This window comes from Lepus europaeus, chromosome 2, assembly GCF_033115175.1.
Source record: "Lepus europaeus isolate LE1 chromosome 2, mLepTim1.pri, whole genome shotgun sequence".
Lineage (NCBI taxonomy): Eukaryota > Metazoa > Chordata > Mammalia > Lagomorpha > Leporidae > Lepus > Lepus europaeus.
In genome coordinates this window covers 75,720,182-75,746,280 of record NC_084828.1, presented here as the reverse complement: position 1 = coordinate 75,746,280, position 26,099 = coordinate 75,720,182, and the positions used below count along the sequence as shown (strand labels likewise).

The 26,099-nt window shown below is 43.6% G+C and overlaps 1 protein-coding gene across 1 annotated transcript in view; it reads left to right on the top strand.

Moving 5' to 3' along the window:
* B4GALT4 (beta-1,4-galactosyltransferase 4) overlaps window positions 1-25,877 on the top strand; it is a 45,252-nt gene extending 19,375 nt beyond the window's left edge. Inside the window, exons 2-7 of the mRNA XM_062208527.1 lie at window positions 114-469; window positions 6,085-6,317; window positions 10,007-10,194; window positions 18,301-18,423; window positions 20,018-20,122; window positions 23,444-25,877. Of these exons, the coding sequence (XP_062064511.1) occupies window positions 229-469; window positions 6,085-6,317; window positions 10,007-10,194; window positions 18,301-18,423; window positions 20,018-20,122; window positions 23,444-23,576 (1,023 nt within the window). The 5' untranslated portion in view covers window positions 114-228 and the 3' untranslated portion in view covers window positions 23,577-25,877. The remainder of the gene's footprint in view (window positions 1-113; window positions 470-6,084; window positions 6,318-10,006; window positions 10,195-18,300; window positions 18,424-20,017; window positions 20,123-23,443) is intronic.
* Window positions 25,878-26,099: the final 222 nt, after the last annotated feature.

Below are 26,099 nucleotides of genomic sequence, written 5' to 3'. Positions count from 1 at the left end.
TGGCCATTACAGTTAGTCAAGGTCTGTTGGGGATAGGAGTTCAGGTTGTACTACAGTGAATCATTTCATGTTTCTGTTTGAAACAACAACATGTCTTTGTGATTGCCTTTTAGAGATCATTGGAGCAGAACTGCTGAACAAAAGCAAGCATTGCATCCTCAGTTGCCATCCAGTTTGCAGTCAGATTGGAAAAATTTAATCTGAAGCCTCCTTTCCACATTCTAAGACATGGGCTTCCACCCGACTTTCCACCTTTCCTACAGATTGCGATTGCTCTTGCTTTTTACCCTGTGCCTGATGGTGGTTGGGTGGGCCACCAGTAACTACTTTGTGGGTGCTCTTCAAGAGATTCCTAAAGCAAAGGATTTCAATAATGCCCTAGCGTTGGGGAAGGAGGAAACTATGACTAATGAAGCATCCGTGAAAAAAGCAGAACTTGAAAACTGTCCTTCTGTGTCTCCATACCTCAGTAAGTGTTCCTTTCTCATAAGTTGTGTGTAAATTTTTAATTTAAATGTACCATGTACAGAAAAGTACAACCATCAGAAGTGTATAGCTAAGTTAAGTTTCACAGAATGAACACACCCCTAATCTCACTATGAACCCTAGAAGTTCCCATGCTTCTTTCTGGCACTACCATGGCTTCCAGATTGCAACACCAGGGGCCAGTGTTGTGGCTCAGTGGGTTAAGCCGCCACCTGTGATGCTGGCATCCTCCATGAGCACCAGTTCCAGTCCTGGCTGCTCCACTTCCGATCCAGCTCCCTCCTAACATGTCAGGGAAAGTGGTGGAAGATGGGCCAAATGTTTGGGCCTTTGTCACCCACATTCAGCCTAGCCATTGTAGCCATTTGAGGAATGAACCAGGAGTGAACCAGCTGATAGAAGATTAATCTCAATCTCTGTCTCCTTCTCTTTCTATAACTCTGCCTTCCCAATTAAAAAAAAAAAAATCTTTAAATAAAAAGATTGCAACACCAGGGGCAGGAGTGTGATGCAGGGATTAGTCACTGTATCCCATATTGGAGTGCCTGGTTTGAATCCAAGCTACTCTGTTTCCCATCCTGGGTCCTGATAATGCACGCCTTGGAAGGCAGCCGGTGATGGCTCAAGTAGTTAGGTCCCTGCCACCCTTGTGGGGGACCTGAATTGCATTCCAGCATCCTGTTTCAGCCTGGCCAAGCCTTGGCCCTGGGGAATGAACCAGTGGATGGATGAGACCTCCATTTCTGTCTCTCTGTCTTTTGAATAATCAAAAGAAAGAAGAACAAAATTCTGTGTTTTTGTTTGTTTTTAGATTGTAACACTGTACATTAGATTTTTCTTCTCTTGGAACTTCATAAATGGAAAGCATACCTTGTATATTCTTTTATTATTTTTTAAAAAAATTATTTATTTATTTGACAAGTAGAGTTACAGACAGTGAGAGGGAGAGACAGAAAGGTCTTCCATCTGCTGGTTCACTCACCAGGTGGCTGCAAGGGTTGGAGCTGGGCCGATCCGAAGCCAAGAACCAAGAGCCAGGAGCTTCTTACAGGTCTCCCACACGGGTGCAGGGGCCCAAGCACTTGGGCCATCTTCTTCTGCTTTCCCAGGCCATAGCAGAGAGCTGGATTGGAAGTGGAGCAGTCAGGACTAGAACCGGGTCCCATATGGGATGCCGGTGCTCTAGGCAAATTAAGCTACTGTGCCACAGGTTCAGCCCCTGTATATTCTTGTGTTTGGCTTTGGTGGCTCAAACATTTTTGTGAGGTCTGTTCACATGGTTGCATGTGGGTATACTTTGTTGCCGTTTGTATGTAATATTCTGTTATGTGAATATATCCAGTTTTAGTATTCAGCCACAGGTCTCAGCAGCATGCAGTCATAGGCTCCGTGATATAAACTGCTGGATCTGCTCCATGTGTCTCTTGTCCCGAGACAAGTGGGCAAGCCTGGGCATGTTGTTCTCGTGGATCAGCAGAGCACAAGAGCTCCAGTGGAGAAAGCAAGCACATTCATACCTCTCCGTGTGTCATGTCTGTTAGCAACCCCCTGGCCAGGCGCGTGGAGTTGGAGGGCAGGGATGAGATTTTTGATGCTGTCTTCAGTGTTTATTTCTAATATGTGTTGTATGTTTTGATTCTCCTTTGATGTCTTGCCTTTTAGCTTAGCAGTAAATTGATTTTAGTATTCATGATAAATTTGACAGAAAAAACTCCTCTCAGTGTTAGTTCTCACATGTAAGAGTACTCCAAGAAGTTTGTGGAAAACGTGTATTATGAAAAGAAAAAAGATGCATGAATTTCAAAAAAATTTTTTACACCAGAATTGATTTATCTTTTACTTCCATTTTCCACGAAATTTTTGAAGTACCTGTGTGTCTTGACTCTGCAGAAGAGCAAAGTGCCTATAGTTCTCCTGACTCTCCTAAGCCTTTGTCTGTGTCATTTCCTCATTCTGGAATGCCATTTCTCAAGCCGTGTCTGCCTGGTCTGTTCTTGTTTAGTCACTGAAATGTTTCTGGGACTGCGTTAGCTGCAGTTACTCTTACGTTCCCTGTGTGCAGCTGTCGTGCCTCTATTACTGTTGTTTGCTCCCACAGTCTGCTCTTGTGTTTGCCTTTCTTCTTCAGCAGACAATGGGCAAGGAGGATATAGTCAGTTACCTTTTCCAGCTCTTCCAAGTCCAGCTCTCCTCCCAGCCTTGGCATATATCAGAAGAGCTCTCTGTGGGGTAGTAGGGAGTGGCCTTGTGCTCTTCAGAGGCTTGTTGCTCTTTTCTTCTTTTTCCCAAAGTGGATTTATTTATTTATTTGAAAGAGAGAGAGAGGAGAGAGAGAGAGAATGAATGAATATGAATCAGTCTTCCATCAGCTGGTTCACTTGCCAAATGGCTGCAACAACCAGGGCTGCCAGGCTGAAGCCAGGAGCCAGGAACCCCATCCAGGTAGCCATGTGGGTGGCAAGGACCCAAGTACTTGAGCCATCAGCTGCTGCTTTCGAAGAACATTGGCAGGGAGCTGGATCAGAAGCTAAGACTCGAACTGGCACTGTAAGAGGGGTGTGGATCCCAAGAAATGGCTTAACCTGCTGTGTCACAATGCTCACACCTGTTGGGTTTTTTAAAATTTATTTATTTTTCATTTTATTTGAAAGAGAGACATCTGCTTGTTCATTCTCCAGATGCCTACAGCATCCAGGGCTGCACCAGGCTGGATCCTAGAATTCAGTCTGGGCTTCCCATGTGGGTGGATGGACCAAACCATTTGAATCATCCCTTGCTGTTTCACAGGGTATGCATAGCAGGGAGCTGGCAACAGAAGCCAGGCTGACTTCTGCTAGGCACTCTGAAATAGAATGTGAGTTTCCCAAGCAGCATCTTCTCTGCTGTGCCAAATGCCCACTCTTTAAAATTTAGTTATTGGCTTGTTACTCTGAGTTAAGGAATCACAGACCCTCTGTCTTAATCTGCTTGGGGTGCTGTAACAAAATATTGTAAATTTGTTTCTGACTGTTTTGGAGGCTTTCTGGAAGTCCAAGATGGATGCCAACATGGCCAGGTTTATGGTGAGGGCTCTCTTACTGGTTATGTACTCAACGTATCATTTCCTTGGTGTGCATGGCCTACCTTACAAGGCAAAGAAAGATCTCGCATCTGTCTTGCTGTGTTTATAAGGGCAGGCACTCCCATGGAGGTTCCACCCTTGTGATTTCATTTAAATCTAATTGCTTCCCCCAAATTCCCACCACCACACTGCAGAGTCGGGCTCGACCCAGGAATTTAGGGAGAATACAGGTATTCAGTCCATGTACCCCTTTGCCTATTGGATCACAGTCTTATTCTGTATTCATTTTGGCATGCTACTTCTCTTTAATCAGCCAAAGAAAAGCCAAAATGTTGTTCCAGATCATGTGCTCTGTTCACAAATTATCCAAATGGGGATATGAAGATGCGTTATTAAAATGCAAACCTGACTGTTTTACCCCTTGTTTGAAATCCTCACAATATATTTAAGCAGCATATTCTTTCAGAAAGAATAGATGGGCAGGGGCTGATGTGGTGGTATAGCAGGTTAAGCTACTGCCTAGGATGCTGGCATCCCATTCGGGCACTGGTTCAAGTCAAGGCTGCTCCACTTCCAACCCAGCTGCCTGCCCATGGCCTGGGAAAATCAGTGGAAGATGCCCTAAGGATTTCAGCCCCTGCCATCCACCTGGGAGACCCAGAAGAAGCTCCTGGCTCCTAGCTTTGGCCTGGCCCATTGCTGGTTATCACAGCCATTTGGGGAGTGAACCAGTGGATGGAAAATCTGTCTCTTCATCTCTCTCTCTACCTTTAACTTTCAGAATAAATAAATAAATCTTGAAAAAAAAAAAAAAGAATAGATGGCCAAAGGGGCAGGTGTTTGGCTTTGTGGTCAAGATGCCCATGTCTCCCATATTGAAGTCCATAGGTTTGAGTCCCAGCTCCACTCCTGATTCCAGCTTCTTGCTAATGTGCACCCTGAGAGGCAGCAGGTGATGGCTCAAGTGCTTGGGTCCTAGCCGCCCATGTGGGAGACTGGGATTGAGTTCTGGACTTCTGACTCCAATCTGGCCATGACCCAGCTGCAGTGGGCATTTGGGGGAGTGAACCAGGAGATGGGAGCTCACTATCCCATTTTCTGTCTCTCTGCCTCTCAAATAAATTAAAATTAAAAAAAAAAATAATGGGTAGTGACAAAAACTGAGCAAGTTTGTGAATTAGGAAAGCGATGTAGGCAGTGATGACTTAAGGGCTGTTAGTGACCCAAGGAAGAATAGAACTGGGGCAGATATTGTGAGGGAGGTAGCAGGGAGACTGAGAGAGTAAGTGGAAGCAGATTCTAAGTTAGAGCACTTAAAAAGTTATGATGGGAGGGTGAGCAAGGGGACTAGTTGATATCAGACCTGAGGCATGAGGCTCTTTCAGGGTGCACAAACATAGGAAACCATCTCAGCAGCTGCCTGATCCTCTGCTAGTGGCTCGGTAGCCTGGAGGCAGCCCTGTTAAAATATCTGCAACGTTAGCTCCATTTCTTACTGTTTTGTTTTAGGGGCATTACTGACTGCTGCTCTGCATGCAGACCCTTCTCGAAGGCACTTGTGTGGGTGAGGCAGTTACTTTTCTTGGCTCTAGACAGACACTTGAGCCTGGTCTAAGCAGGGTAGGGGATAGTCACATGAAACATGAAACATGAAACATGAAACATGGGGACTGCTGTGCTCCGAAGGGGAAGTGCAACATGCAAGCATCTTGAGGCAACTTTAGACAATCTGTAGAAAAATGGAATTAAAAGATTATGTACATTTCCCATGAACATTTTGAAGACTCCTTGTATATGGAGTGTAAGGGAAAAATAAAGTACATCTCCCCAGCCAGGACCTTGCTCCCTCTCTCACCAGTTAGTATGCTCTGTGAATTCAGGTTGGAAGAGAAGGGGCAGTTGCTTCAGTCTGATACTGGAAACCTTGCACGGGATTGGTTACTGTGCACGGCTTTGGGTTTCATCTGGTCAGGTTGCTCCCAGACTCAGGGAGCAAATGCTGTGGGCCAGTGGGGATGTCTGTCTCCGCGGCACAATGGGAGGATTGTTGCCCTGTCGCAGACACCTGTTCTCGCTGAGAGTGAGGCTGGATTCCTCTTCTTTCCAGTGCTTTACTTTCAGGGAGTAGGCTAGTTCCCACATTTAGGAAAGGGGTGTGAAAAGAGCTTGATTCCATGGAATGCTCTTGATTTTTAAGAGATTCCACCCTCCTCCTGAGAAAGGAGGATAGAGATTGAAGAGTTATTCTAGCCCCGGTCTTTGACATTATCAGGGTCACCAGCACATTCTACATGTCCTACATAAGGATGGATCATAGAGTGAGAGTTGACCACCCAGTCACAAGGAAAACATATCAGGTTGCTGCTTTTGTAGTCAATAGCCTTGGTCACATGGCTCTGTGGTTAGCGTTTATGACTAGTGAGACTTAAGTAATAACAAAACAGCTAATGCTCATTTGTGCCAGGCGCACATATGCAGGCCATGGAGGCATCTTGACATTTTGAGGTAGCTCCGGTTACTCTCTGTGTTTATTGTAGGAGGCCCGAGCAAGCTCGTTTTCAAACCAGATCTCACTTTGGAAGAAGTACGGGCAGAAAATCCCAAAGTGTACAGGGGCCGGTACCAACCAGAGGAATGCAAAGCTTTACAGAAAGTCGCCATCCTCATTCCCCACCGGAACAGAGAGAAACACCTGATGTACCTGCTAGAACATCTCCATCCTTTCCTGCAGAGACAGCAGCTGGAGTATGGCATCTACATCATCCACCAGGTCAGTGGGGCACACCGGGCCCTGCCCTCTGGGTTCTCCTCTGGTGGGGGGCACGTGGTCATATGACCATTTGTCTGTCTTGAGAAAAAGGAGCATCATGGGAGAGTTCTTACCTCATTTATCACTGAGAGGAATGGAGAAAATTCTTTTCCCAAGTCCTGAGAAGTTTAACTGCCTGTCAGTGCACCCCTGGAGGCAACCTGTCTTTTGATGAGCCCTTCCATGTTAGCCGGTGCTTGCCCTGCGATTTCTCCCTAAGATTTAGTGGCTCCTTATGAGCGTTCCTGCAGCATCTTCTGCATGCTACACATGAGATGTCGGAATTGTTTTTTCATTATTGAGCATTCTTATTCAGTGAGGATCTAGACGTGGGCTTTGACAGAGTGCTGTGTGCTGACAGCCATGGAGTTCTGGGACCATCTCCACATTTCTGCCTTTGATTTTCCTGCTACTTATGTCAAATGTGCTATGGTTAATTTTCACTTTTTTTTTTTTTATTAAACTTTTATTTAATGAATATAAATTTCCAAAGTACAGCTTATGGGTTACAATGGCTTCCCCCTCCCAAAACTTTCCACCCACCCACAACCCTCCCCCCTCCCGCTCCCTCTCCCCTTCCTATCACATCATGATTCATTTTCAATTCTCTTTGTATACAAAAGATCAGTTTAGTATATATTAGGTAACGATTTCAACAGTTTGCCCCCATATAGCAACACAAAGTAAAAAGAAAAGAAAAAAAAATACTGTTGGAGTACTAGTTATAGCATTAAATAAGGGTGTACAGCACATTAAAGACAGAGATCCTACATAATATATATTTTTTAAATTAATTAATTTTCTATGCCATTTCCAATTTAACACCAGGTTTTTTTTTTTTTTTCATTTCCAATTATCTTTATATACAGAAGATAGATTCAGTATGTGATTAGTAAAGATCTCATCAGGAAGGAGTTAGAAATGTGCCAGGGGATTCCAATACAATCCCATCAAGGTGGCATGTACCAATGCCACCTCGCTAGTCCAAGTGATCAATTTCAGTTCACACTCGATGGCTTAGACAGGTCTAAAAATCAAAGGGATCACACAAACAAGACAAGTGTCTGCTAACACTAACTGATAGAATCAAAAAAGGAGAGAAAGATCCAACATGGGAAGTGGGATACACAGCAGACTCATAGAATGGCAGATGTCCTAAACAACATTCCGACCTCAGAATCAGCCCTTAAGGCATTCGGATCTGGCTGAAGAGCCCATGAGAGTATTGTAGGCATGGAAAGCCAAGATACCATGGAAAAGGAAAAAAAGAAGAAGACCTAAATGAAAGATCTCTGTGAGTGAGATCCCAGTGGAAAGAACGGGGCCATCAAAGAAGGAGGTACCTTTCTCTGAAGGGAGGAGAGAACTTCCACTTTGACTGTGACCCTATCGGAACAAGATCAAAGTCAGCGAACTCTAAAGGCTTCCATAGCCCTGGCAACTCATGACTAGAGCCTAGGGAGATTACTGACGCCATGAACAGGAGTGTCAAATTGTTAAGTCAGCAACAGGAGTCACTGTGTACTTACATCCCATGTGGGATCTGTCCTTAATGTGTTGTCTAATGTGCAGTGATGCTGTAACTAGTACTGAAACAGTATTTTTACACTTTGTGTTTCTGCGTGGGTACAAACTGATGAGATCTTTACTAATTTTCACTTTATTTTTTAAATTTTTATATATTTCTTTGAAAGTCAGAGTTAGAGAGAAGGAAAGACAGAAAAAGGGGCCTTCCATCCTCTGGTTCACTCTTCAGATGACTGCAATGGCCAGGACTGGGGCCAGCTGAAGCCAGGAGCCAGGAGTTTCATCCAGGTCTCCCATGTAGCTGGCAAGGGCCCAAGCACCTGTTTTCCCAGGTCATTAGCAGAGAGCTGGAATGGAAGTAGAGCAGCCAGGAATTGAATTGGTACCCATATGTGTTGCTGGTATTGCAAGTGGGGGCTTTACTTGCTATGCCACAATACTGGGCCCTAATTTTCACTATCTTGACTTACTTATTTGGCTTCTAGAAGAATGATTTGGTAGGAACACAGTGTAACTGTAGATTGCTTTTTTTATTTTAAAGATTTGTTTATTTATTTGAAAGTCAGAATGAGAGAGAGAGAATGAATGAATGGATGAATGAATATGAATATGAATGAATCTTCCATCCGGTGGTTTAATTCCCAGATGGCTTCAGCAGTCAGGGCTGGGTCAAGCTGAAGCCAGGAATCAAGAACTCCATGTGAGGCTCCCATGTGTGTGCAGGCACCCAAGCACTTGGGCCATTTTCCACTGCTTTCCTAGGCCCACTAGCAGGGAGCTGGCTCCGAAGTGGAGCAGCTGGGACTCAAACCAGTGCCCATGTGGGCTGTCAGCTTGCAAGCATTGGCTCAACCTGCTGCACTACTACACTGGCCCCTGTAGACTGCTTTTTATGAGTTTAGCTCTAAGTTTAGTGGAGTGGATGATTGACGATGTCTCTCTTTGTTATTGGAAATGATTGACTAGGGGCTGGTGCTGTGGCATAGTGAGTAAAGCTGCCACCTTCAATGATTTATTTGATCCTGAGTTCTCAGGACAGCATCCCCTAAGGTACAATATGGGTGCAAATGTATGTCTGCTTAGTGTTAGTCCTTTGAAGAACACACCATGGAAACTTTTGAGAACTTGCTTTACCTTGGCTATAGTAAACTGTTTAACGACCAGAATTTTTTCTTACGGAACTTCATCTAAGCAGCTGTGGAAGACATTACTACTATAAAATCTTTGCATACTGTTAATGTTGGTCATTTTGCAGGTCAAATTGCATTCTTCTTACTGACTGTTAAATCTCTGTCCATAAGGCCCTCGTGAGGATTAGCCTCTACTCTCAGAGTTTTCAGTGATTTCCGAGAAATTTTTAAGTAGCTTAAAAATATTAGCAATAATCTTCTCTGTTTATAGGTCAAGATTTCTTGATCCTTTCTGGCAGGCTTATTAACTAAATCTCTTAGAAGCATGGTGTCAGTTTATATTGGAGGGTAGGACTGGGTTTAGCTGAGAGTCAAACAGTAATGGCATGATACTAAATGGTGTGATGAGTATGATAGAAAAGTTTTGTAGTTTAAAGTGGGATAAAGGTAGTTTTTAAAATTTTGTGTGTTTTAGAAAAATTTGTGGTAAGAACACATAATAAGAGGTCTATCCTCTTAATAAATTACAAAAGTATAATATATTGTTATTTTTATGTGTATTTTAAAATGACATTACATTTTTTAACTGTTTTAAATACACACAGCATAAAATTTACCACCTTGGCCATTTTTCACTTATTTTTACGATCTAAACCACTTATACTGCTCAGCAGCGTTAAGAACATTCCCACTGTTGTGCCACCAATCTCCAGAACTTGTTACTCTTGCAAAATGGAAACTATACCATTCAACAAAAACTCTCCAGATACCAAAGAATGTTTTTAAGTTATGGAATGTGTGTGTGAAGCATAAAGGAGAAACCGAAGGGTCTTGTATTGTTGTTGCATCTTCTCTCTCAGATCTTAATGACCTCCCAAGTAAAGTCTTGTGCATTAGCAGGAATAATGCCAGCTCTTGCATGGGGACAGAAGAAGGGAATGTTCTGAAATCTAATCCCAGGAGCTTTTCAAGTTTTCATGTTCATACCCATAGGCTGGAAGTAAAAAGTTCAATCGAGCCAAACTATTGAATGTGGGCTACCTAGAGGCCCTCAAAGAAGAAAATTGGGACTGCTTTATATTCCATGACGTGGACCTGGTACCTGAGAATGACTTTAACCTTTATACCTGTGAGGATCAGCCCAAGCATCTGGTGGTTGGCAGGAACAGCACTGGGTACAGGTAAGGCACTGTGGATGGCCTACTTGGGTAGAGAGAAGCTTGCTCTCTTGGCATCAAGGCTGTGTGGACTGTTGTGGCCTGAGTGTCTCAGGAAAATGACACAGAGGAGCAACGGTCTATGACATATTACTTATGGTTCAAAATGGGAATTAGAGACTATAATTAGGAAAAAAATCCCACAACAACCTTGGCAGAGTATCACAAAGACAAACAGGAAAGAGCAGCCAAGAGGATGTGACCCAAGCATTGCACATGGTGGCCACTCTCACCCTGCAGTGCCTGCCTGAGGGAAGTAGCAAACTCTGCACGCTGAGTAGAACTCAAATTGCCTATTTCCCAATCCCTGACCTCCCCGTCCAGGAGGCATTAAGATGGTGCCTCTTAGGCCAACATTGAGGCTTCTGTTATGAATGACTCTTTCCAGAGTTCTGGGGAAGGGTGGGGAGGGGCAGATCCACTGCTCAGGAACCAGGAGACACAGGACAGTTCCTGTTTCTCAAAGCCATGGTGGTAGTGCCAGGTACTGTCAGCTGCCTCCTTCCCTACACTGAGGAGAGATACAGATGCTTTTCAACCTTATTTTACAGCTCCTATTCTCACACTGCCAAGAGGAAGTCGAGAGCAAGAAAGTTTCTCTACAAATAAAGCTCTTATTGGCTTATGTGTGTGCATGCTTACCTGTCAGCTTTCTCCCAATCCTGCCACTCACAGGTACTGGCATCCATGATGCTTCCTGTGCTAGGGGCCACAAGGTCAATTTTAATGACACAGACCTACCCTCAGCACCCTCCTGAGTGCTGGTGCTAGGAGATAGGCAGTAGAGTTCCATTAGTTTTACATTCCTGCAAATACAACTGTAAGCACTTGGATGGAGGAGAGAGGACTGTGAAACTATAACATAATATAGGAGAGTCAACCAGGGTATACCATGGGTGAGTTGGAACTTGAAACTGAATCATAGATATTTACTTGGTCTTGGCTTCCACATTGCCCTTCCAATGGAGGTCTCTCACTTGGTTATTGAATAGAATTCCTGAGTCATATTAACAGTAGGTGACTTTTGCCTTGGGAACTAACACATTTTAGTGTAAGCTGTGGAATGGAACTAAACACCAAGAGTAAGCCTTGATGGATGAGAGCATCCAGGCAAAGGGCTAAAGCTGTTTTCATGGAGGTATCACCTTAATCTTGTGGAATCGATAGGTGCTTCCAAGAAGAGTTCTAAGACATGCACAAGAGCATGGTCCAGTGTTGTAGGAAATGCACAGTAGTTCCTTGGTCTTCTAGAACAGATGTCTTGAAGGAGAGGCAAGTAATGTGGCTGGACAGGGGCCAGATCATGTAGGCTCTGCTTTGTCTGATAAGGAGTTTCAATTTCCTATGGAAGGGGAGAGGGAGCTGTAGGTGTGTGGTCACAGCTGCAGAATGACAGGAGGAAGCTCAGTGCAGCTGGTATTGATATGTTAGGTGGAGAAAGTGGGCAGGAAGTAGCTGAGGGCACAGAGGCTGCATGCCTAAGTTAGGGCAGAGTGTGGGGATGGAAAGCAGGGAGAGAATCATGGGATTCTTCTCTTGGGGGAACTTGATCTTAGGGATTTTTGTTTTTTTTTTTTTTTTTTTTTGAGTTCTTTTTAAAGATTTATTTATTTATTTATTTGAAAGGCAGAGTTACAGAGAGGCAGAGGCAGAGGCAGAGGCAGAGGCAGAGAGAGAGAGAGAGAGAGAGAGAGAGAGAGAGAAGTCTTCCCTCTGCTGGTTCACTTCCCAAATGGCTGCAACAGGTGATGCTGTGCCAATCTGAAGCCAGGAGCCAGGAGCCTCTTCTGGTTCTCCCTCACGGGTGCAGGAGCCCAAGGACTTGGGCCATCTTCTACTGCTTTCCCAGGCCATAGCAGAGAGCTGGAGTAGCGAGAACTTGAACCTGTGCCCATATGGGATGCTGGCACTGCAGGCGGCGGCTTTACCCGCTATGCCACAGTGCTGGCGCTGAGTTCTTTTTTTAAAAAGAACATTTTATTCTTGCACACTTTTTAAACATTTTAAAGATCTGCTTTTTTTTTTTTTTAAATTGGAGTTACAGAAAGAGAGGGAGGGAGAGGGAGAAAGAGAGAAAGGGAGAAGGGGGCAGAGAGAATCTTCTATCCACTGGTTTACTCCTCGAATGGTTAAAATGCCCAGGGATGGGCCAGGTGGAAGCCAGGAGCCTAGAACTCCATCCACTCTCTCATGTGGGTGACAAGGACTCAAACAATTGGGTCATCTTCCACTGCTTTCCCAGGCAAGTTAGCAGGGACCTGGATTGGAAGCAGAGCAACCAGGACTTGAAATGGTGCTCTGATATGGGATGCTGGCATTTCAGGTGGCAGCTTAACCTGTTGCACTACAACTCTGGCCCATTGAGTTAATTCTGCATTGAAGAAAGCAGCATATCATAACTGAACCTTGGCTCTTCTCCCCCCACCCCTGAGATCTTTTATTTAAGGAATACAAACTTCATACATTTCATAAGTACAACTTTAGGAACACAATGATTCTTCCCACTGTGCCTGCCCTCCCACCCATATTCCTACCCCTTTTCCTAGTCCTTTTCCTAGTCCCATTCTTATTTTTTACTAAGATCTATTTTCAACTAACTTTATGCACATATAATTAACTCTATACTAAGTAAAGAGTTCAACAAATAGTATGGGGAAAAAAAAAAAAAACTGTTCCTCAACAGCTGATACAAGGGCTGTTCAAAGTTATTGCATCTCAAAGTGTCAACTTCATTTCTATAGATTACCTTTTAGTTGCTATATTATTTATCACAGATCAAGGAGAACATATGATATTTATTTTTTTGGGACTGGCTTATTTCACTTAAGTATGATGTTTTCCAGCTTCATCCATTTTGTTGCAAACAACAGGATTTTGTGGTTGTATTTTTTTTTTTTTTACTGCTCTGTAGTATTCCATGGAGTACCTATTCTATAATTTCTTTATCCAGTCTTCAGTTGATGGTCGTTTGCGTTGATTCCATATTTTCGCTATTGTGAATTGAGCTGCAATAGACATGAGGTACAGATAACTCTTTCATATATTGATTTCATTTCCTTTGGATAAATTCCCAGGAGCAAGAGGGCTGAGTCATATGATAGGTCTATATTCAGATTTCTGAGGTATCTCCATGCCGTATTCCATGGTGGCTTTACCAGTTTACATTCCCACCAACAATGGATTAAGGTACCTTTTTCCCAACATCTTCCCTTGCATTTGTTGTTTGTTGATTTCTATATGAAAGCCATTCTAATGGGGGGCTAGGTGAAATCTCATTGTGGTTTTGTTTTGCATTTCCCTGATGGCTAGTGATCCAGAGCATTTTTTTCATGTGTCTGTTGGCCATTTGGATTTCCTCTTTTGAAAAATGCCTGTTTAAGTCCTTTGCCCATTTCTTAACTGAGTTGTTTGTTTTGTTGTTGAGTTTCTTGATTTCCTTATATATTCTGGTTATTAATCCTTTATTGGTTATATAGTTTGCAAATATTTTTTCCCATTCTGTCAGTTGCCTCTTCACTTTGCTGAGTATTTCTTTTGCTGTGCATAAGCTTCTCAATTTGATGTAATCCCATTTGTCAATTTTGGCTTTGATTGCCTGTGCCTCTGAGGCCTATTCCAACAACTCCTTGCCTGTGCCAATGACTTGCAGGGTTTCCCCAATGTTCTGTAATAATTTGATGGTATCAGGTTATAGATTTAGGTCTTTAATCCATTTTGAGTGGATTTTTGTATAAGGTGTAAGGTAGGGGTCTTGTTTCATACTTCTGTATGTGGAGATCCAGTTTTCCCAGCACCATTTGTTGAAGAGATTATCCTTAATTGATTGATTTTAGCTCCTTTGTCAAAGATAAGTTGGTTGTAGATGCATGGGTTGATTTCTGGTGTTTCTATTCTGTTCTACTGGTGTATCCATGTGATTTTGTACCAGTACCAGGCTGTTTTGGTTATCAATGCCCTATAGTATGTCTTGAAATCTGATATTGTGATGCTTCTGGCTTTGATTTTGTTGTATAAGATTGCCTTAGCTATTTGGGTTCTCCTGTGTTCCCATATGAATTTCAGCATCATTTTTTCTATATCTGAGAAGAATGCCCTTGGTATTTTGATTGCTATCACATTTAATCTGTAAATTGCTTTCTATAATATGGACATTTTGATGATGTTGATTCTTATAATCCATGAACATGGAAGGTTTTTACATTTTTTTGTGTCTTCTCTTTCTTTAATGTTTTGTAATTCTCATCGTAGAGATCTTTGACATCCTTGGTTAAATTTATTCCAAGGTATTTGATTTTTTTTTGTAACTATTATGAATGGGATTGATTTTAGAAGCTCTTTCTCAGCCATAGCATTGTCTGCATATATAAAGGCTATTGATTTTTCTGTGTTGATTTTATATCTTGCTACATTTCCAAACTCTTGAGTGAGTTCCGATCGACTCTTAGTGGAGTCTTCTGAGTCCCTTATATATAGAATCATCTCATCTGCAAATTGGGATAGTTTGACTTCCTCTTTTCCAATATGTATCCCATTGATTTCTTTTTCTTGCCTAATGGCTTGGCTAAAACTTCCAGGACCATATTGAATAGCAGTGGTGAGAGTGGGCATCCTTTTCTGGTTCTGGATCTCAGTGGGAATGCTTCCAAATATTCTCCATTCAATAGGACACTGACTGTGGGTTTGTCATAAATTTCTTTGATTGTGTTGAGGAATGTTCCTTCTATACCCAATTTGCTTAATGTTTTCATCATGAAAGATGCTTTCTCTGCATCTGTTGAGATAATGACATGGTTTTGTTCTTCAGTTTGTTAATGTGATGTATCACATTGATTTGCAAAGTTGAACCATCCCTGCATATCAGGGATAAATCTTGGTGGATGATCTTTCTGTTGTTGGATTTGATTGGCTAGTATTTTATGAATATTTTTGTGTTTATGTTCATCAGGGAAATTGATCCTTGACTTTTTCAGAAGTATATCCCCAGTTATTGTGTAAAATTAATAAGAGATCACAGACTATACAGAATGCTTGTACTTCTGTCACTTGGACTTGCCATAGATGCTTACCTTAAACTTCTCATTACCTATTCTGTTTCTGAATAATCACAGAGGATTGTTTTTTTAGGGATTCTTGATTTTATCTTTGTGTTAAGTTGGGCCATAAGCATTCCTGCTGGGAACTGATGTTGACACTTGCATTCACAGGAATGTCTTTATCAGATGATCTTCACTCACTCTAAGAACGGGGCCATGTATGAATCTTGCTATTTAACTTATTGTAGCTGGCCACACATTTCTTTTATAACTAGATTTTCAGAAAACCTTGTCTCCCTTCAATAACTGACAGGTTTTCTTAATGTAATTGAAGGTAATTGAATGTATCTCCCTTTTGATCTGGATTCAAGAAACTGAGCCAAATCTTTTAGAAACTGAAAAGAATGCTATTTGGAGATTATTTTCTATTGTGGTTTAATTTGCTCCAGTCTTGGTTTGTCATTGGTGGTGTTCTGTTCTAGTGGATGTATCATGTAAGCTCCCTCACCTTTTGTGGCCAGGAAAAGATCTGCATAAATAATGTGAGAGCTGCCATCAGCTTTCTCCTGGGCTTCTTACCTTTGCTGCTCTGGGCAAACTCCCTGTGGGGGTCCACAGGATCCTTTGCAAGTGGCTGAGTGTGTGTCCCTGCTGATGACTGTGTGTCACTACATCTTTCCCCTCACACAACACATGCAACTTCCCTCTCAGAGCAGCCCTGTGAAAGTTGGCGTTTGTGTCAGAAATGTTTCCACTGGACACACAGATGGAGGAAAGAAGTGAGAGTTACTTACGCCAGGTGTCTCAGACTGTGCTGAAGCCATAGATAAATCTATGGGTTGGTGAGAAGCCTCTGGGTCAAGCTGTGGCAGATTTAACTGCCAGGAATGACTTGGCACCTGCCTACTTTCTACAAATGGTCTTTTGCTATTTTATGACTATACATTCCCCACCCTTGGGCCTTATGGTCCTTTAAAATCACAAAGCAGTTCCAGGGCCATTTGCTTTTTATGGTTTTCCAGATAAGAAGAAAAACCCAAAGCAAAGATCAGTGAACACAGAGACAGTTGTTAAACACAGTGCCTGTCATCCAGCAGGCACTGGGAAGCCAAGAGTTCCTGTCTTGTGCTTCTCCTGGCTCCAGCTAACCTGGTCTCCAGGTGGCCCTCACACAGCCTGCCTTTTTCTCCCTCTGCTTTTCCTCATGGAATCTGGCTGCTAGGAGATCCCATTTGCTGCCTGGCTGAGCCCCTTGAGGCCTCCTGCATCCTGGTGTAGCGGCATCGTGTCCATTGGAACCCTGATGACACCCGCTTCGCTTGCTGGATGATGAGGCCTTTGAGGGCAGGGGCATGTTAGGGTGTGGTGATGTGGAATCACTGTCTTGAACATGGTGGGTGGGGGTGGGGCCAGGTCACCACCAAGCCATGGTGCTGATTCCTTCATGGGGACTGCTTGTTGGTGCTCAGCAGTGATTCTCCTCCCAGGGACCTAGGGAGGATCCTCAGGGAGCTGACACCCCCTCCCCAAACAGAGCCTGACAATCATGGCAGCAAGTCAGCGCTGGTAGATGTCTTGGTCAGAAACAGCCACCTTCTGAGCACTTCATTTCCTTGTATTGCTCTAGGTTGCAAAATATATCATTTCCCAGAATTTCAGCTTGGAGTTATAAAGGTAAATCAATTCTGTTAGGGGCTATATAGGGTTTCCAATATTTTCTCTGAACAAAGAAATAAGCAGCTTTTGGGTTCCATTTCTTAGAAGGCCAGTATCTACATTTTCATTGGTCTTGCCCTTTAGTTTGTCTTCCTGTCTGGAAAAGCACACACATTTAATCGACCCTTCCGGGAACACTTCAAACTGAAGCAGTTTGGACATCCTCCAGATTTTCATGTCTTTGCATTTAGCCACATCCAAGTGACTAAGCTACCTTCATTTGCATTTCTGAATTGTTCCAGTGTTGTATTCCGGAACTACAGTTGTTTCTCGGGGTGGCTCATGTCAGCTGATACACACATATGGGTTCTGGGTGACGGGACAGGGCTCTTTGACTGTTGCTTCCAGATTTCTCCCGTGGTTTTTCCCTTTTCTCCTTTCACTTGTTGGTTTTCTCCTCAGTTCCACAGAGCCTAGCCCCACTGCTCCCCGCTGTGAGTGCTTCTCTTCTCTCCCGCTGCACTACCTATGGGTGATTTCTCCTGCTCCTGTGCCTTCATCTACCACTGCTTGACAGCTTATTTCCAAAGTATATCTGTAGCTCTTGTGGGCTTGGAGCCTGTGTCTCTTTGCCTACTGACAGGAGCTGTAAGACTATTTCAAATTCAGCTTATCTAAAACATAATTCATTATCATGCTCTTAAAACTAAATTATTGTCAGTACACCCTACTTTCTTGAAAGGCACTTTCATCTCCCTACCTAACCAAGTCATAAATCAGGGGTGTTGGGGTGTGTTGGGTTCTTCAGGAAACAGACTCTGAGATGAAGATTTCAATGCATGGAGTAGAGATTTGCATACAGAGTGTGTACAGGAGCTGTCTGTTGATCTCTACTCTTACCCTGTAAAGGAAAAAGTGAAAGTACAAAACATATTTATGATGACCTCATTTTTGCTGAATCTGGCTACAGCCTCAGAATCCTTCTTAACCCATTGCTCTTGGTAGCCATTGCCATTTATGGGATTGGCCCATTTATGGGATCAGCCCACAAGATAAGTCTGTCATCCAGGTCTGATGTTGCTTGTATATTTATAGGCACTTCTTCAGATTGCTACACTCAGTCATTAATAGTAACAGGAGGGTGATACCTTGCTTGTGGGTGCAGATGTGAGCATTTGTCTAAATAGCGGAAGGAAGGCAAGACGGGGTAGGCCAGGAGCATTGGGAGGGCATGTGGAGCAGGAGTGGATGGGTAGAAGTGCCTGCTCTGCAAAGTGTTCCCAGAATGCTAGCCTTGGAGATGGAGGCCTGTGCAGTGTGTGGAGAACAGAAAGGCCTGGTACTAATGATCTTATCTTTTCTGCCCTCTCTTTTGCTCCAGGTTACGTTACAGCGGATATTTTGGGGGTGTTACTGCCCTAAGCAGAGAGCAGTTTTTCAAGGTGAATGGATTCTCTAACAACTACTGGGGATGGGGAGGCGAAGACGATGACCTCAGACTCAGGTGAACAACAGAGCAAGGTCCCCTTCACGGGGCTCTGCTATCAGTGGCTTATGTATAATTTCTGTAGATTCCAATCCAGCAGCTCACGGGAGGCGTTTATTGGGGTGGAGGGTGGGCAAGATGGCCTAAGTTGCTCTTTGCCAGTGGCATGGGTGTCTGGGGCCCAGAAATGGTGGCAGTGGCCTTTGAGGATTCCTAGCTGGAGATTACTGAGACAAGGGAGGTCGCATCACTGAATGCAAAACTGCCCTTGGGAGAAGTGCCTAGTAGGAACCTGTGGTTTCTCCCAGGCCCCAGGGGATCCTGACATAGTTTCCGTTTGGGGATAGGCGGTGCCTGCAGTCTCTGAGGAGCTGTTTTCTCCTCCTTTTGCATTGGCCAGCCTGTGCCACGCCCTGCGGGAACAGAGGCTGCCCCAGTCCCAGGCTGATACTGGGCTGTTGGCATTACTTCCAGGTTCCCTTCTTCCGTTCTCTGCTCCCGAGGGCTCAAAGAGAATAGAAGAATGCTTCACAAAAGTTCTGGAAAAGTGGAATTAAAAGATAAGTTTGTTTTGGTACCAAAAATTTCTGAAATCCATGCAGCCAAGGGACCTTCAAAGAATTCATGGAAAATGAGTATTATGGAAAAATGATGCATGGATTTTAGCACTGTAGTGTAGTGGTGGACAGCCACTCTTCATGGTCCAGTCCTTGGCAGCCATAGTTTGTGAACTGGACAGGGAGGGTGCAAGAGAGGCAAGGCAAGGATTGAAGGTAGACGATGCCCATCTTCTTCCCCAAATCCATTCCATTGCCCACCACGATTAGATACCCTCACTATTGTTTTTCTTGCTGCCTCTTAGTTTCAAGGTAAAGGGGAGCCCCAGGTTTTACTTTCATTTAATAAGAGAACATCTTGGCCTTCAGAATGGTTCCCAGTTAAAGCCATGGCTAAACTAAAATTATTTGAGCATAAAAGTTGGTAGAGATTTATTTACTGAATTTTTATTTACTCGATGGTACAGCAGACACCATCTCTCTTTGCCCCCTTCATATAATACATTATGGTCTGCCGTGTCTGTTCCATGTGAATTACGTCCTTTGAGTCTTTGGAACAATTCCGTGTCACCATTGCCATTTTACATATATATGCAGAAACTGAGACCAGCCTAGTGAGCTCACTTATCAAAGTTGTAAATAACAGTTTAAATTTGAACCTAGGTTTGTGGCTTTAAAGCTGTGACCTTCAGCCGTCATTCCTTCATTAAAAGAAGCCATGTGTTAGGGATCCTGAGAGAATTGATACTCCTATTCTTTAGGATGTATTAAATAAGCACTTTATCAGTGTTATTTGAAAATGACTAACTATACATTGACCTATTTCCTTTGTGCCCCAGTTATACATGTTAAATGTGGTTCTTTTATGTGCTTACTAGGTGAAGTTTCTCCTTATAAGAAAATTCGAAATTTTAGAAGCTTTTCTTTTTTCTCTAATATCCAGATAATCAGGCTCTGTGTGATTCTCTGTGTGTGGGTGTGTGAACTTTTGCTGGTGATCCTTTGTAAAGCCTTGTGGTAGGTGAGTGGGAAATAAATCTTTGCTGTTTTGCTAGGGTTGAGCTCCACAGAATGAAGATCTTGCGGCCAAAGCCTGAAGTGGGTAAATACACGATGATCTTCCACACTAGAGACAGAGGCAACGAGGTGAATATAGAACGGTAAGTCCTGGAGGCACGCACCTGGCCAGCCCCCCTCCTGCCTGGAAGGGCGCTGAGTTCCGTCACATCAGTCAGTCCATTTTGTCAAATGCTTTTTATTAAGGACATTTTCAAGCAGACACCAAAGGAGAGAGAATGGGCATGGAGCCCTGACTTCAGCGGTTATCATGGTCTCCCTCCTTCCTCTCCCTTTTTTCTTCTCTGCCCAGGATTATTTATAAACCAAGCACATGTGTCGTGGCATGCCACTCCTGACTATGTCATGAGTGTTGGGCTTGTGTTGAAAGCAGTTGGTTGGTTCAGTGTTTAGACAAAGTCTGCCTTGCATTTGGGTGATCCCTTTCATTCTCAGGTTCTCCCGCCCCTTCTTTTCTTTGTTTTCCTCACAAGTCATTTGGTGAACACAAGTCATTTGTCCAGTAGAATTTCTTACATTGTGGATGTTGCCAGTTGCATACCAGTATTTATTTATTTATTTTCTTTCTTTCTTTCTTTCTTTCTTTCTTTCTTTCTTTCTTTCTTTCTTTCTTTTTAAGGATTTATTTATTTGAAAGGCAGAGTTAGAGAGAGAGAGAGAGAGAGAGACAGACAGACAGACAGACAGAAAGAGATTGTCCCATCTGCTGGTTCTCTCCTTAAGTGGCTGCAATGGTTGAGGCAGGGCTAGGCTGAAACCAGGAGTCAGGAGCTTCTTCCGGTTTCCTGTGTGGGTGCAGGGGCCCAAGCACTTGGCCTATTCTCCACTGTTTTCCCAGGCACATTAGCAGGAAGCTGGAACAGAAGTGGAGCAGCCGAGACTTGAACTAGCACCCATATGAGATGCCAGTACCACAGGTGGCTGCTTTACCCACTATGCCACAGTGCTAGCCCCACATACTAGTGTTATAATTTTTTTTTTTTTACTTAAGAGGCAGGTAGACACAGACACACCCACACTATGAGGAGGATGACAAAGAGAGACCTATCATCCATTGGTTCACTCTCCAAATACTGGGAGATCCAGGAACTAAATCCAGGTTTCCACATGGGTGCCAGGGACCCAAGTACTTGAACCATCACTGCTGTTTCCCAGGGTGTTGCATTAGCAGAAAGCTGGGATCAGGAGGAGAGCTGGGCCGCAGTGTAATACAGGCATCCCGAACAGTGCTGCTGCTGCCTTTTTTTTTTTTTTTTTTTAAGATTTATTTATTATTTATTTGAAAGAGTTATAGAGACACAGGGAGAGAAATCTTCCATCCACTAGTTTACTTCCCAAGTAGCCTTAATGGCCAGGGCTGGGCCAGGCCAAAGCCAGGAGCTTCATCTGGGTCTTTCCACATGAGTGGCAGGGGCCTAAGAGCTTGGGCCATCTTCTGCTGCTTTTCCCAGGCCATTAGCAGGGAGCTGGATAGAAGTAGAGCAGCCAAGACTCAATCTGGGCCCATATAGCATGTTGCCAGGTCCCCCAAACAGTGTCTCCACAGCTGCACCAAATGTATGCCCATGATGGTATAACTTAATATGTTCCTTTGATCTCTGTATTTTGTAAACTGGGAATTAGATTTCTCTAAATTTCTGGAGGCTTGAACAGATTCTGGATACTGTTTTTGGGCAAGAGTGCTTTGTTAGTGGTATTGTATAGCTTGGGCTAGTATATTATTGTATAGTTTTTCTTCTCTTATATTGGTAGGAGGACATAATGTCTGGTTGCATCTTTTTTGTGATGTCCAGGCTGATCTGTGGGCTCAGGCATTGTCATATCCACTCATTGTGAAATTATTGTTATTTTTTTTTAAAAAAAGATTTGTTTATTTGATTGGCAGAGTTAGAGCAGTGGTGGGTGGGGGAAGACACAGAGAAATCTTCCATCTGCTGGTTCACTCCCCAAATGACTGCAACAGCTGGGGCCTGGGCCAGGCTAAAGCCAGGAGCCAGGAACTAGGAGCTGCTTCTGGGTCTCCCCGCCCCAGGTGGAGGGGCCCAAGCACTTGGCCCATCGTCTGCTGCTTTCCCAGATGTGTTAGCAGAGAGCTGGATTGGAAGTGGAACAGCTGGTACTCGAACCAGGGCTCATATGGGATGCTGGTACTGCAGGCAGCAGCTTAAACCACTGTGCCACAGTACCAGCCCCATTGTGAAATTCTGAATCAGTATTTTACCTATGGTTTTTATCAGCTATCAAGGCTTCTTGTCTAAATTTATTATTTAATCAGGTTTGCAAAATTGTAATCTAATTCTGTCATTTCTTCATTTAATAAACATTTTTATTGAGATGGACTGGCCCTTGTCGTCTGTTTGAATACCTTGAAGTACAGTTTATAGAGGAAAAGCAGGATAAAAGGACAGAATCAAGCATTGCTTTATCTTTCTTCAGAGAAATGAGTTGCTATTTCCTACCATCCTTTAGAAGTAGTTAATATTATTATTGTATAAAGATTTATTTATTTATTTGAAAGGCAGAGCTGCAGGGGCAGAGAGAGAGAGAGGTCTTCCATCTGCTGGTTCCTTTCCCAAATGGCTGCAATGGCCAGAGCCGTGCTGATCCAAAGCCAGGAACCAAGAGCTTCCTCCAGGTCTTCCACATGGGTGCAGGGGCCCAAGAACTTGGGCCATCTTCCACTGCTTTCGCAGGCCACAGAAGAGAGCTGAATCAGAAGTGGAGCAGCCAGGTCTCAAACCGGTGCCCATATGGGATGCCCAAACCGCAGGCAGTGGCTCCACCCGCTACACTACAGCGCCAGCCCCATTAATATTATTTTTGACACCCAAATTGTCTCATCTTTGGCCAGTGGGATCTTCTCCACGCTGGCTCCTGAATTTTTTTTACGCAATGCTAGACAACTTTTTTCTTTTTTTGAATTGGAGAGAGAGAGAGAGAGAGAGAGAGAGAGAGATATGAGCAGAGATCTCCTATCTATGGATTATTCCCCAAATGCCTGGATCTGGTCTCCCATGCGGGTAGCAGAGACCTCACTGCCTCAGCCAATGTCTTTTGCCTCAAAGGATACACAGTAGCAGGAAGCTGGAATTGGGAGCAGAACTGGGACTGAACCAAGGCATGCTGATATGGGAGGCAGGCATTCTAACCAGCAGCTTAACCATGATGCCAGATGCCTGCCCTGCTCCCCAGAGCCTTCTGTGGAGCCTGAGAAGTGAATATGTAGTTATCATTGGTGTTTGTTACTTTTGATGGGGAAAGCAAACTTTTTGACAATAGGAAACCTAATAGGTAAAATAATTTACAAAAATACTTTGACCATCTTTTGGGGAAAGGCAAACAGCAGTGGAAGACATACGTTGAATTCTTGCCTTGTCATTGACATCTGTTCTTTTTATCTTTAGGATGAAGCTCTTACACCAGGTGGCACGAGTCTGGAAGACAGATGGGTTGACTAGTTGTACTTATAAGTTACTTTCTGTGAAGCACAATCCTTTGTATGTCAATATCACAGTGGATTTCTGGTCTGGTGCATGACCCAGGATCTTTTGGTGATGTTTGGAAGAACTGATTATTTGATTGCAATAATTTTGGCCTAGAGACTTCACCTTAAGTAGCAGTACACATTAAGAATTTATTACAGCCAATTATTGGGCTGGATTTTTCCTTTTTGTATTTTCTTAGCAGAAATCCTGGGGACACAGAATGTTAAACAGTTGTTAACAAGACAGCTGTCTCAGCTGTTTCGATCATGAGGGGCAACTATTGTAATACAGGTACTTAAAGGACTAAACGTATAAAGCTGACTCAAAGGATATGAAGGCTGCTTGAGAACTCTGGTTGAAAGAGATTTATTTAAATCTGAAGTGATTTATTAAGGCATAAAAGGCCACTGGAAATAAGACTGCTGGAGGCCCCAGAGAGCCGACATAGAAAGGTACGAAGATGTAGTTCTGTTAATGATTTGTCCGGCGTGGTCATCTGTGGAGCAGTGAGTCCAGGGGAGAAGAAGGCCGCAGGAAGGAGGACGACAGATGAAGAATCAGATGCAGCGAGCTGGAACAGAGGCACAGGGAGACAGGACGGCGGACGAAGAGGCAGCAGCGGCTATGCCGGATGTTGCCCCGACCCACCTGCCCAGCTATGCCTTCCAGGAACAGCCCAGCAGACACATTGTCTACTCATTTTTAAAGCATTTTTGTAAAATGATTTTGTACATTTAGGATGTGAATGAGCAATTTGCAAATGACATTAACTAATAATACATCTATAAAGTACCTCTGTAGAAAAATGTGAAAAAGCTTTGGGTGCTCAATCTTGCCTTTGCTGTTATGCGAGGCCTGCAGATGTATTCATTTCAGGATCTGTGATTCTAAACAGCTTAAAAACAGAGCAAATGAAACAGCCCTCCACTCCCTCCCTCTTTCATCCTGCTTCCCTCGCCTCTTCTTTTGAGCAAGCCCCTTGGATGACCAGCCGCGGTGCTATGGGAGGCACCTTTGTGTCTCATCCCCTCTCCTGGTTTTTGTTCTCTTCGTCCTCTTATGCCTCGTCTTTTCCTGTAATCAAGAGTAGGAGTAGCAGGTCTGACCTTGGGGGCACACCTGTTGGTTATGGGAGGGGCAGGGGTGGATCTGGCCCATTTGGGAAGCCTTAGATTTTGAAGGACAGGGACATGAGTGGTGGCAGTGGTTTGGGAGGGGTGTAGAATCAAGGTAACAGGAACTGTCCCTATGACTGGGTTAGAATAGCAATAAGAATACTTTGTTTGCCTATGTGAATGAATGGACACATAAATAATCTAGATATGGATGTCCTTAAGCCTGTATTATGCAGCTGTGCTCCGGGAAGCACATCCATCATCATCATATGACACCTTAACTGTTAAACTTTAACATCAATCCATGCCAGTCAATAAGTGTAAAAAATACTGAATTCTTCCCAAGCAGGGAGGGGAAATAGAAGGGTTTGGAGCTCTCAAGAAAGTCAGAAGGAGTCACCACTCAAATGGGCAAGGAGAATTAGAAAAGAAGATACATGTCATGAACACAGTGGATTCGTTCTGAGAGGAGGAGTGCAGTGGAGGCAAGAGGTGTGGAGTTGCCACACAGACCCTGGGAGTCTGGTGAAAGTGGGCCAGAGGCAAGCAGCCCACAGACTCATTTATTTCAGTTGGTACAGCAGCTTATATAGCCGAGACAGCCAATCTGGTCAAGGGGCAGTTTATGCCTTAACCAATCACAGCCTGTTGCCAGGCAGGCTCTGTTGCCAGATGGTTTCTCAGGTGGTTTCCCAGGGGGTTTCCAAAGCCATTCCTGAGTAACTGACACTCGCTTGCCAGTGGCCATCTTGGCATGGCTTTCTCATTCTACCACAGAGCATTAGAAAGGAAGATACATATCATGAACATAACCTAGGGTAGTCTGGTTTACTTTTAACTCAATGCAACGAGTCAGAAATTATATTGTTTTTATTTACCAAGGAAATCCTCATGGCTTTCAAGTGTGTTGCCCAAAGATTTTCGTTCCTGGGAGATTTGCTAATGGAGCTGCAGTGAATTGAATGAGCCTTCCCCTTCCCCTCCCCTCGGTTTCTGCAAAACCTTTCTCTAGGGTTCTGTCACAGTTTTCCTAATTATGAATGTATGAATGGACTGCAGTTTGGAGGCTGTGAATCCCTTGTCATGGTTGGGGAGGTAATGGAATACACTGGCATGTGCAGGGAACTTGAGGACCCATATTTGACAACTCAGTGGAAACAATATAGCCAGTACCGTGTGGGCACCCCTTGCATTTTTTCCTACTATTAGTAAGGCATCTGCATTAAAAAAAAAAAAATTGGAAGCCATTGACTCTATGCCTTTACTGTTCTTCACATATTTCTATCAAAATAGTGTATGAGTCATGTCAAGGACCTCTTGTGGAACTTCTTGAAGCTGAAGATAGTTTTTTGCTTTGTTTTACAAAGTGCGTTTTTTTTTTTTTCTTCTGTATTTATTTTGAAAGGCACAGAGTGTGGGACGGTGTTCTCAACTACACGTTCACTCCCCAAATGCCCGAA